This window comes from Brachyhypopomus gauderio, chromosome 4 (assembly GCF_052324685.1).
Source record: "Brachyhypopomus gauderio isolate BG-103 chromosome 4, BGAUD_0.2, whole genome shotgun sequence".
Taxonomy (NCBI): domain Eukaryota; kingdom Metazoa; phylum Chordata; class Actinopteri; order Gymnotiformes; family Hypopomidae; genus Brachyhypopomus; species Brachyhypopomus gauderio.
The window spans coordinates 30,108,114-30,121,627 of NC_135214.1; the positions used below are offsets into that span (position 1 = coordinate 30,108,114).

The 13,514-nt window shown below is 41.1% G+C and overlaps 1 protein-coding gene across 3 annotated transcripts in view; it reads left to right on the forward strand.

The window, feature by feature from the left end:
• cpne5a (copine Va) overlaps positions 1–13,514 on the forward strand; it is a 60,418-nt gene that overhangs the window by 16,695 nt on the left and 30,209 nt on the right. For 2 of the 3 annotated variants that reach the window (XM_077003735.1, XM_077003733.1), the window contains 4 exons: positions 1,337–1,440; positions 5,451–5,490; positions 6,421–6,435; positions 6,572–6,648. In XM_077003735.1, the coding sequence (XP_076859850.1) occupies positions 1,337–1,440; positions 5,451–5,490; positions 6,421–6,435; positions 6,572–6,648 (236 nt within the window). The remainder of the gene's footprint in view (positions 1–1,336; positions 1,441–5,450; positions 5,491–6,420; positions 6,436–6,571; positions 6,649–13,514) is intronic. The other variant, XM_077003734.1, reaches the window with a different exon arrangement.

The window sequence follows — 13,514 nt, forward strand, 5'->3', positions numbered from 1 at the left end:
GTCCAATTATTGGTGAGTCAGCCTTATTTATATAACCTTATTTAGATGTCTGTCATTTCCATATTGCATGCTTATGATATGCAATAATGCTTTAAAGAAAAGTAGCACATATAAGTAGCACAAATATGTTTGACTATGTAGAATGCTTTCAACCCTGTTTCCAGTCCTTTGGCAAAGCCTCAATGAAATTACAAGGAAACTCAGTTGCAATGCGTGTATTCTCTTTGGCAGAACAAATTTTGAGCATTTGAACTGTACTTCCCAATAGTACAGACAGATTTTTATAAGGCGGGAGATGGTAATTCACAAAAATTTCTAATAAAAATATCCATACAATGCAGACCTCTATCATTAGGCTGTTATTTTATACCCCGCACTTCCCGATCTCCGTCGAAAGTTTAAATCTCCTGTTAGCCTTTCACACTGTCAGTCAGTGCTCAGTCTTTTGAGGGATATTTTATTTATGTATATCCTAACAGCCGCATCTTTAGATTGAATTATTCATAGTAAACAAATGTAGCCGAGGGAGCAGGCTGCTCTGTATCGGCTGAGCGGCTTCTGAGGGGAGGAACGGCACGTCCCTAACGAAGACAGGCTTCTCTGATCAGCACCACGTTCCTCTCCCTCCCGCTCGCCATACAGTCGGAGATCACAGAGCTTACCTCTCAGAGCTGTGACGAGCCGCTTGCTTACTTCCGCACAAACAATAGCGGAAGAAACACCCTGGTTTCAGACTCACCATTGTGAATACCCGTGCCATTTGCTGGTTATATTACGCAGGGAGTCTCCCAGGACAAAACTGTGATTCTCTCAGTATAAATATTACAGAAAATCCAGGCTACAGTACTGCTTGCTGTCATACATGGCTAGGTGGTTGAATGGGGGGAAATACATTGTACATTCTGGGAAAGGTTAACAGCATGGCATATGTCTGGTGATAGACGTGATACCAGTGTGGAACCAAAACCCAACGAGTGCTACCTTTAGGAATATTTGTGAATATTCATTACACGTGTGCTTTCCGTGTGTCTCATTAGCAAATGGCGTTATCACACAAAACCACACACACAGACACGTGGCACCTTTCGAGACGTGACTACTCTCTTAATTCTCAGTACAAGAGACCCATCAAACCCTCAGACAGCATGCCAACATTATCCTTCCTTTTGTTCTGTACATTTTACTCTGCAGCTGTGAATAAGGATAAAATTAAAAAACAGGCCGGATAAAAGAGAGATAGCTCTGTTCACTTTCCCGGCTGAGATTTTTTTTTTATCAGTGCAGTGCTGCTGTCCTCTCCCATTCCAATCTCTCTTTCTCTATTTCTTGCTCTCAGTTTGGGAGGACGGAAGTGATTGACAACACGCTGAACCCAGATTTTGTGAGGAAGTACATCTTGGACTACTTCTTTGAGGAGAAGCAGAACCTACGGTTCGACATGTGAGTTAATGTCTTTGATGGAGGCGCAGAGGAATCACCCTCTCAGATGTGCTGGCCCAATTCGCTGTGCTTTGGGATTCCTCTGTTTTCTCTCTCTCTCTCTCTCTCTCTCTCTCTCTCTCTCTCTCTCTCTCTCTCATTATTTCTTTCCTTTTCTCTCCCTTTCACCCTCTTGGTCATTTCAGCCCTCCCCCCAGATCTGTGCTCTCAGTAAAGCTTAACTGTCGGCTCTGGTTGTAATGTTTGGGGAGCCCCGACACTGGAGTAAAAGCTGTTAAATATCTCATGTGAGATTCTGTCCTCAAACTCGTCCTCCCCAGCACAGGCCGGAACTCCGTTCCAGATTAATTACACGTGACTTTGTCATCATCCATCATTTCTCTCGGCTGAAATGGGGAAAGCACATAGCCGGTTACAGGTACAGGATGCAATTGCAAACCACTGTGAGCTGCAACTGAGACTCAGGCACTTCTTAACAAGGCAAATCGGCACATGTGGTCAAAGTCCATGTGCACCTGCATACCACCCTGTCCGGCTGCGCTTTAATGCTGCGGATTATTAATACTCATCCCGCAAGGATTCAGGGACTGGTGTAATCGCTGAAATAATAAGAGAACTTTGATGTCTCGGAGCACGAGAGCAGTTCTGTGGATAACACACATCGCCAAACGCAGGTTTCTGCAGCTCTTGTTGTGAAGTTTTAATTATGAACAGGTGGAGCCTCTGAAGTCTTTTTCTCAGAATCTCTTTGATGGGAAGTGCCATCCTGGCAGATTTCCTGACTAACTGACAATTACAGCCATGCATCATGGGATATGTGACATAGTACATAAGTAATTGGACAGTTACACAGTGAAGCAACTGCTTTAGATATGTACATAATATATACACATAATGCAATAGGGGTCAAATCTACTTTAACTGAATGAACATATCAGGTTCCTCCTTTTACGGCATATCTGAGAAACAATTTAAGTTAATGGGTAAATATTTTTGTTGTCTTTAGATAACAGTCTAAATGCTAATAGTCTAAATGCCAGTATTGCGGTGTGATGTCTGTTCATAACTGGCAGTTATCTTACTCATGGGAGCAATAGCACACGTAAAGTGTGTGTGGAGCGAGTGGAGAGACATCTCACATGTAAAGTGAGAGACATCTCACAGAAAGCTATTGGCTGCAACATGGTCCTTCAGCAGGGCCAGTGCCACCTCTGAAATATTGACATGAGTCTGTTTGCAGGCACATTATTTCTACTGCAAAAAAGCATATCCATTGAAGTTGGAATGTGATTTGATATTTGATGTTTGTGTCGCTTTCTTTCAACATTGTTCACGTTGTATTGTGGGTATTGAGGGAGCAGGCGAGGTAGATGGCAACGCCAGTTCTTTAATATCCACAGCACAAAAGAAAGAACACAAAACAAAGAGAAAAGCGCAATGGTGCAGCAGCCAGAACAGTGCAGTAGCACTCAGAAGTCCAGCAAAAGTACTTAAAGAACACAGGGAGTGTGAAACACGGTGTCTTTAAGAGACGTAAACACTCCAGGGCTCAGGTAACACTCAGCCCTGGAGGTTGGGACCTGTGGGTTTAAATATGTGTAGATGATGACAGGGGAATAAGGAACAGGTGTGAGGGGTGTGTCAGTAGGAGGGAGACTGAAAGAGAGGGAGGGCGTTGGAATGTGTGTGTGGGTGTATGTGTGTGTATAGGCATTTTCCTTGTCGGCTGGGACCGACCTACTGTGACACATAAACACTTGGTATTATATAGGAAGCAAAAATATCTTTAATATATCCTGTTTCAGGGGGCCATATGTAATTATACAAATTAACATATCATATTCTTAAATAAAGTAATTATGCAAATGAACTCAAATTATTAAAAAATAATTATGCAAATCAATGTATTATGAAATAAAATGAGGTTTGATTTAGTCTTTTGTATTTGAAATGTCTGCACTCAAGACATAAGCCTTGGTCAAGCGTATGCTGCGTACCCATCATGCAATTCACCTGCTTGCTATGTAAAGTGACTGACTTGTCAAGTCTAGAACATTCCCTGAACTTTTTTGTACCCCCAGAATGGCGACCATGACGGCAGCCTGTTTCATGCCATTGGTGTGCTGCAAGGTAGAGCAGCATTCCACTGTGCTTACAGGCATTTGGTTTGATTTGAGTCGTAATTACTACTAACCTTTCAGAAACAGTCCTGCTACTGCCACAGGCAGACACACCATCAAAAACAGGGAGCATTGGTTTGAGCATTCCAGTGCCACCGTGCCCCCTAGATCAGGGATGGGCAACTTGATGATAAAGAGGGCCAAAATGTTTTCAGCACTATTATTGGAGGGCCACATGACCACACACTTATAAAAGACACTACAAATTATTCTCAATTAGAACACATTTTAAATGAATTCAGATCTGTATGTTTATTGCACCAACATGCATCTATTTTCTGCATATAAATGCATTAACTTGTCCTTAATAAGCAACAAAGACAAAACATTTGCTTAATAAAAAAGTGCAAAAAGGAATTTGAACTCCTTCATATCAAAGAACTGTAACACGTAGCGCACGTAGTTACGTAGCACACAGAGATACAAGTACACAGGACTAAACTAGACACAACTGAACACAATGACGACACGGGCGTGGCAGACAGAGGGAAACCAGGACAACAGACACGCAGGGCGGGATAACCGGGCAAGGAACAACACCGACATGGGAGAGGGGGGCGTAGCCCTACGTGACAAGAACAAAAAAGTCCTGCTCTATCGGTTTTTTTTTCTTTTAATTATTAAATTATTATCGATCTATTTGCGGGCCGCACTGAGTGAGGACGAGGGCCGTGTGCGCCCCGCGGGCCGCCAGTTGCCCATCCCTCTCCTAGATGATGCTTTGGTACGCTTGTGAAATTCTGTATTATTATCATTTTACACATTGTCGTTTCTAATTTCTAATACACTTTAATCACATTTTGAACAATTTTTCCCCCAAATATTGCAGACTGTCTATATACTTTATAGCAAACTGTAACTTGGCCTATCTGTTATTGGTGAGCACCCAGGGGTCATATTACTCTTGAGTCTTTGGCATCTGTCTCGCATTGTGCTGCTAATCCAGCTTGCAGTTTCTCTTCTTAATTTCTAATGTGATTGTTTACAGTTGCTATATTCCTCCATGCTTTCTTGCTTCTTAACAGTGCACCAATTTAACAGTGGAATTATACCAGCCAGTCATATTGATAGATGCCAGCCATTTTCTTCACAAAGAGTTGCTTCCTTCCTGCTGATGCCAGTGGCCTGTAGAAAATCTAGTTTGATTGTCTTGCCATGTGTGTGTTTGTGTGTGGGTGTGTGTGAGAGATATTTTCAGCCTCATAAGTCCTTCTGTACTGATGTTGACACTTTTTCATCCTCTCATTGAACTTCAGATTCAATGATACATCTATAATCTTCCCTCGTGCATGACTTAGTGATGTAATGACATACAGCTGACCAAGAAATTACCTTTCAGCAAATTGGCCAATGGGACCTATGTAAGCATTGACAAGGCTGAGATTCATATATTGCTCAGCCAACTAAATCTAATTGAAGCTGACTTTCTGTGTTTTAACCATGTTAATTGCTTTTACATCCAATGAACCAAAACAACAAAAATCCACTGTCCTGCTGCTTGAAGACAGCATGGCAGATGAAATAATAGCCACGCGTGTGCGTAATAACATGATGGAATTTATCATCATTCCGATGAAAAACAGATCAGTCACTGTAGCACTGTTTTTAATGTTCAGTTTTCCTTTGAACCCACTAATTACATACATAGGCTGCATCATCTTTGTAAAGTTTTCCCTCTGAATAAACTAATCAGCCTGCACCACATAATGAGGGCTTAAAATAACTCTTTTCATAGTTAACCAGGCAGACAGTGGGGAAAAGAAAAGTGTCATTCATGATTTATTGTTTATATCATCAATAAGTCATCTACATACGGCTCTCTGATTTCAGATATGATATTGACTCCAAAAGCCCTGATCTTGCCAAACATGTAAGTATGTGAGGACACTGTGCATGTGTGTGTGTTTGCCTGAAGAGGAGCCTGCATTTAAGCCCCATTTGCACTTCAGACGCTGGACACGCCAGTCTCCACACGCATGCTTCTTCCCTCACTGTAATTTTGGTCTTATGCAAATAAGAATTAGCTTTGCACATGCAGAAATCTTCACATTTTGATTCGTGATAACAGTGCTTTGTCCAATGACATATCTGTTTTTTTGGATCATTGTCTGGTAACTAAAGGATCAACTGCTCATCAGTATTAACAAGTTTCTCCTTATTTATGAGAATTTATTTTGACTTTGTGGATTTATGTGTGCACGTAATGCACACATAAAGTACAAGTTCATTTCGATAGGAAATGAAATTCCTCCATATATTAATGTAATTATCAAAGCTTTCTGAACTTATCAAAAGGATTTTATTTGTTTTGCAATAGTAAAACTAAGCTGGATGTTAACCACTAGATTAAAGTTCCCCAACTTTAACTGCAGTTTGGAGATATTAGTAATACTTCAGGAGTGGAAGCTTTGATAGTTTTTGTCACCCCTGGATATTAATCAAGACTTTTATGACCCCAGCCAGTGGTTTGCATATCACCAAAACATATTCATTTCCATTTTTCTGTCTGGTTATGATTTATCCTTTGATATTCTCATTAATGTCTGTAAACAGATTATCAGGGTGGTGATTCCCAACCCTGTCTCTCTCTCTCTGTCTTTCTCTCTCTATGTCTCTCTCTTTTTATCTCTCTCTCTCTCTTCATCTCTCCCTCTCTCTCTTGCTCTTGCTTTCTTTCCTCTTTTCCCCCACCATCTTTTCCTATTATTTTTGGTTAATTTTTGTTCTTTACGTTACTTGATGTACTCTGTTGTTGTCGTTGTTGTTAATGCTGCTGCCTGCCTGTTCTCCCTCCTGGAAGCCCTCTGAACTCAACGTACGTGTATGCCTTCCTCGACTTTATTAGCTGTACCCAACATTTCCTGACTCAATGTACTCTCTCCTCACTCCATTTCCTGTTTTTCATTTTTGTTCCTTTCTGTGTCCGCCTGCGGCCTCTCTCTCCTCTGCAGGACTTCCTGGGTCAGACCTTCTGCACACTGGGAGAGATTGTGGGTTCGCCAGCCAGTCGTCTGGAAAAGCCGCTGGGGTAAGGATCTAATGCACTGTGATATGGCACACACTTAACCCGCTGCACGACGGCAGTGGATGTATGGCAGAAAGGTGTACTTAGATGGAGCCCTTTAGAATGGATGCGGTCGCCACGCCTACAGCGGCTTGAAATGAATGAGGAACTAAAAGGAGCAGTGGACAATGATTCTTTAAACCAAAATAGCAATTCTTTCTTGCTTTATGTTTCAAAAACACATGGGTGTCCAGAGATGCACAGCACATTAAGGACATTATGCTATCTGCTTCCTCCTTGATGCAGACAATCATGCTACATGCTGTCATTTTAAAATATGTTAAGTGTCTTGTCAAAAAACATAAAACATTAAGTGCTCATTTAACCTCCAGACCAGCACACCTCTATTCAATTTAACCATCTTCAACTCCAGATCACAAGTCACTGAAAAGTATTGACATATTAGCATCTATAAATTGACAAGCCAATGAACTTCTGAAGTTAAATGTTAAACTGTTTAAACCCAATCACTCTGATCTCAGGATGATACTTCTCAGCTCTTTACCAAGAAAGACTTGTTTCTTGGGATTCTTCTTCATCGATCAGGCTTGGATTTATTTTTAAGTATGACAAAAATGAACCAATGCTTTTTAGTTTTTTCCTCTTCCGGCTGCAGACTTGTGATATATATTCCCTCGAAGCTTCACCATCTGTATCTTCTGTTTATGAGACTGATGAGACTAGTTGGTGTTGATGGTGGATGTTAATTGAACACAACTGGAGACCTCCACTCTGCAATTACTGTCATCAGAACAGCTGTGTGTACGTGCAACAGCTACACCCCTGGCCAAAAGAGGGAGAAAGGCACGCGTACTCACACTAGGGTCTGTGATCCGGGCCCGGGCACGGTTCCCTGCCGAAGCACGGTTCGTTTGACTAGTGTGATCGCCCCGAACCGTGCCTGTTCGCGTGGACGATTCACGTGGACTCGGACACGGTTCGCTTCTAGTGTGAGCGCTATCCGTGCCTGGGCCCGCTTGGTGCCTTGTGTGATTGGTTCATTTTGCCGGAACTCAAACATGATGTCAGTGATGCGACGCTCACGTTAAACAGTCATGGCGGCAAATGACAAATGATCGATAAATCTGTGCTTGCACCGTGTTTCTGCACCCCCAAAACGACTCCAAAAATACAATAAAAAGAGAATTGGGAACTCCATAGTTTTGTGCGAGTGCGCTTTTTTCCAAATAAAGTGGCGTTGTGATGACGTAAGCGTGCTCGGGCTGGCTTGATGAAGCCAGTGTGAGTGCAGGCCAGAGGAGGAGTGGGGAGGGGGGATAACCGGGCCCCAGCACGGAACGAGCAAACCGTGCCTAGTGTGAGTACGCCCTAAATGTGGTCAATACTCACTGGTCATCTTTAAATCAATTTATGGGTTACTAAGATTATTACAAATTAGATGGGCCCACAGATTGACTGAACCATTATAACCTGGTATGGTGTATTGGCTACACTGCTAAAAGAAAAGGCATCAGAAATTTGAACCAGTTTTGATTGTATTGTTTCCACCCAAGTCATGTAAATTCTTAGCACTAAGGGGCAAACTAAAGATGTGTAGATGCAAATTGAATATCCATATCTCCTTCTTCAGTGCATTGGTTGCTCTGAAATAATGTTTTTCCCTTCTTATTCTATATTCTTGAGCCTACTCCCTAGTTTTAATTATATTTAACAGTAGCTTGTCCAATTTTACAGGGTTTTAGTTTAAGAAAGAGTTATTTCAGCATGTGTATGCTTAATGGTGTAACAAAAGGCTATACTAATTTATCATAAATAAAAAAGCTGAATGAATTCTAACAGCATGGTCAGGGAGGGGGCGAGATGTGAGTGTAGCACTGGAGTTTCTTTGCACACTGTGACAGAATTAAAAGCAGCATGTCGAGTCGCGCGTGCGAACAAAAGCGAGCAGGAGCGATGGTGCCGGCGGTCCTCCCTCACAGAGCAGACTCGCCGGCCACAGGGCGGGCCTGGACAGAACCGCTTGAAGTGGAGCAATGTGCGGCACCAGAGGCTGGTGCCCGTGGGTTTTGAATAAGAGGGGATGCAAACAAGGAACAGGTGAATGTGATCAATGCAAGGCGGAGTGTGAATGATGTAGGCAGGGTGTCGGATTGTGGGAACCAGTGGCCATGTCCGTCTGACTGGGCACACCATGACATTAAAAACAAATATATATATATATATATATATATATATATATATATATATTAGTGGTGGGACTTTAACGCGTTAATTTCGATTAATTAATTACAGGAAAATTAACGCACTAAAAAAATTAACGCATTTTAACGCATTTAACGGACGAGACACTTTAACGGACGAGAGTGCACGAGTTCCAGACATACAGATTATATGGACGCACAATAAGATCATGATGGATATGACTGAAGAGGCTACGCTGGTGGATGGGAAATTTAAATATAAACTTCCAGATGGAAGTAGGCTACAAACAAAAATAGTGTTATTTACACTTTATGTAGGAAGGAGTTCGCTTATCACAGGAGCACTTCCACCCTTCATTACCACCTCAACGCGAAACATGTTGCGGCTAAAGCTGGGCGTACACTGTGCGATATTTTAAATCGTGTACTCAGCTCCAGCTCAAACTGTACGACTAAATCGCAGGGAGAGTCGGCTCGTGGAGCTGCTTCAACAGTGCGATACTCTCACGAGGAGCGATTTGAATTTCAAACATGTTTAATATTCTTGCGACGCTGCGATTTCTGATCGGGAGTTGTGAATCGCTCCTCGTATACCTGTGTAAACTATACGATGCACGACACGCGATTGAGCCGAAACGAGTGAAAAATCGGCTGAAAATGGGCCCAAAATCGCACAGTGTACGCCCAGCTTAACGCGCAGGTCAGTAATGATAACTTAGCTGCTAAATGTATTCCTAGTACGATAGGGTGACCAAACGTCCGTATTTCACATCCTGTCCCGGGTTTTTTTAAAGTGAGGAAATGTCCTGGTTTTTAAATTACCTTCATTGGACCATTAAGACTGGATTAAACTTTCGCGAATGGCCGTAGCGCGCGACTCCGCACGCGTTTATACATGACGCGTCATATTATTTGTGTTGTCCGCTCCCTGTGGTCGAAGATAAAGACTTACATGAAGCGCTGCACATTGCGTCAACTGATGCAAGTTACGAACTACCGTCCAGGGGTGAGTTTCCCAAAACGTTCTTAGCGCCAAGTACTTCTTAACCTCGTACGTAAGAATGAGGTAACGAAGTACTTGGCGCTAAGAACGTTTTGGGAAACTCACCCCAGAAAGACAATGTCGAAGAAAATCCAGCAGCTGTATGATGAGGAATAGGAAGTAAAACAGGTTATTGTGAAGAGCGCCACAAATGTGGCTCTGACTGGGGATCACTGGACCTCTGTTAGCAACAAGAATTATCTTGGTGTGACAGCTCATATAGATGATGAATCTATAGATGATGAAGATCCAGTCATTTGCTTTGAGCATGCAGAAGACCACTTCTAGGCACTATGGAGATGCCTGTGGCAGAAGCCTGGGAAATTAAAGAAATTGCTAAAATGCTATTAAAAAACATCTTCTGATTTACTTCAATTCTTCCAATATCCTGAGCAAAACTCCCAAAATTAAACAACATTTTTGATCAGAATTTCCAATGTTCTGAACTGTTTTCTGCACACTACACATATATTGGTCTGTGTAGTAGACTGGTGGAAAAATAAACAAGATGTTGAAGTTTATGATTATGTTCATTGATTCATTCATCATTCAAACTTAAATTAATATTTCTCATGTTAAATACTGAAATGCGATTAAAATGCAATTAATTTCGATTAATTAATTACAAAGCTTCCGATTAATTCGATTAATTTTTTTAATCGCGTCCCACCCCTAATATATATATATATATATATATATATATATATATATATATATATATATATATATATATATATATATATATTATAAATAAATATATTCTCCTACAATCACTCTGCACCACATCTTATAACACCACCAATAGGGAAAAATACTTTACAGACTTAAAAGTGTGTGTCAAAACCTGTAATATCTAGTCATTGTTAAACAGTATCAAGACTCTAAAGCATACCTTATCCTGCACTTCACATAGATTTCCATCACTTATGAATGATAATGATATTTTAATGCAGCAACAGATTTCCTGCTACCTATGTAGGAGCCTATTTGTTCAGCAGTGTGTGTTCAGACTGTGAGGACAAGGTCTGTGCTGAAGCCTTCACTGATCTTGTTGAAAGGTTCTTCTCCTCTACTGGCTTGGAACATGTGAAGTCCCCTCGTCCACGGGAGACAGTGATGAGGGATTATGTAGTAGTGGAAGAGTGGAGGAGTAATTTCTACCTGATGAGCTCTGCTGGTGGGGCTGTACACTCATGGGACTGTAGATGATGTTACGAGAGATGCCTCCATCCCCTGGAGGACCAATGAGACTTTGTTAGTGGTAACATATAGCTTATGAATCAATCGTGAAGAGAAATCATTCATGGACAGGGTGACAGATATGTGGTATGGCTATAGGTGTGTGGTGTAGTAGAGTCTTATGGTTGGTTATTCTTTTGAAATTGGTGGACGTTAGAGACATAGTTGAAATGAGGATTCTGAGTCTTGTCCACCTGGTGCTAAATGTTTCTGATAAATGCTGAAAGCTTTTCCATAGATATATAGACTCTATGTATGTTTTTCCAGTGATTAGTAGTAATGATTTGTTTTGAGTTCAAGAATGGTTTTCTTGCCAATGGTTAGCACCACCAGTATTGCTCTAAAGTTTGTCTTAGTTCACCTGGTTGCTGAAGTCTCCTCCACAGACTAGGGCTTGTAGATCCTTTCAGATACATGGGCCTTTCTTTTCCAGTATCTTTATGGGTGAGAGAGATGTGTTCTCTCTCTCTCTCTCTCTCTCTCTCTCTCTCTGTGTGTGTGTGTGTGTGTGTGTGTGTGTGTGTGTGTGTGTGTGTGTGTGTGTGTGTGCACATAAGGGAGAGGGACTGAGAAGAAGGGAAGGCACCAGAAGGCCCATGGAAATCTGTTAGCTATGGCTAAATGAGTCTTCCCTCACTCCCAACACGTAGAATGACCTGCTTTAGAACACCATACAGCATCTGTCACACTCATCCCCCCTTCTCAGAATCTGCTGTATAAGTATATATCTTATATATAGATATACAATGTATTTATATGTCAGAGGTATATTTTTGGTGTTCTTGAGTTCTTCATTAGTGTCTGTCTGGCTGATCATGTTTGTCTGTTAGCATGCAATTATCAATTATCACAGGGCTAAGGTTTGCTCCTTGTTTGTATTCACGACTGCAAGTGTTATATGCTTAAAAATTGTGTTGAACAATTTGTCCATTAGTCTGATTCGTCTGAGATATAACAGAGGCAGATTAGACATCAGAGCTGTTGTTGGTGTCATTTCAAGGCTGTATTAGTTTACTTTTTCATTTGACTATAGTTTGATCCCACCATTGTTTTTGAATTATGATAAAAAATATAAAGTTTTGGAATTGTTTATCCCTTTACCCCCCGAAAAGCAGGATATTGGAGAGGTGGCAACCCTAACCCTAATTTAAAGTTCTGTTGTAGCTGCTTCCGTTCCCAGTGTGTTTTTCCTCCCAGTAGTATTGATTTAAACCATCTATGAGCTAAAGTCTAAACAACACAGGATGAAATCCAGCCCCTAGAGCTGTAGGCCTGTTTGACCGACATATATTGAACAATGCTACCATAAATCTACATTTAGCTTCACCCCTTTGGGAGTGTAATTAATAAAAAAGTTTAATGCTAACTCCTGAAGTATAATGCAAGTATCACTTTGAGAGCTTATGTAAAAGCTGCTTATCAAAGTACAAGAGGACAGGTGCGTCTTGGCCCGAGGCAGATCTTAGGTTGGACTGCTGAGAAAACTGCAGGAGTAAAAGACGTCTTCTCTCAGCTGAGCTTTAGACACACAAGGTTTGCCCACAGTAGAGGGAAATCATAGAACCTCGTTTCTGACTTCAGGCTATTTGAATTCTTTATAGAAGGTTTTTCTAGATTCAAATGATGACCGAAGGGAAATAAAAAAAAAAGTCTTTTAAGAGCTATAGATGTTGGGTGACATTTTTAGAAGCACAGCCCAGGAAAGATTCTTGCATGCAGCAATCTTTTATAGAACTATATGCAATGAGCTAATTTTGTATTCAGTATTTTATGATATTCAGTAGGTATAGGGACAACAGTCTTTTTGCACATTTAGAAATACCATGGGTAGTGTAGAAATGAATGCGGCTATATGCTCCCCATCTTGACATTATTAAAGATTAAATGCACTTACAGTACAAAGTAAGTATGCCAAAACTGTCAACATGCCAGCCCCATCGGAACTGAAAGGACTGGTTTAATGACAGGGATAACCATTAAGGAAGAAATACATAATTATATGATTTATATTTACTGCCCAGGCCAGTTTTTACCTTCTAAAATGATTCCATATTATGTGGATGCATAAACAAATGATTGTACTCTTAGGGCTTCTTAGAAATGCCCTTCACAAGTTAACATTTTAACTGGAACCAACAAATTCAAAGAGCTTGCAGAGGAAATGCATTATTACCTGCAAATCTCTGTCTCTGGTCTCTTATGAAAAAAGAACCGTGCTTTAAATATACACATTGATTGATATGACCTGATTTTAAATTGTTGGCGGTCTAAAGGATCTGCTAATGCTGAATGCAAATACATGTACAGAGTGCCTTTCAGTACTACCACTCTGTACCACTTTCCAGAAGTATAGGGACAAGCGAAAGGGGCAAAAGGGCAGTTAGCCA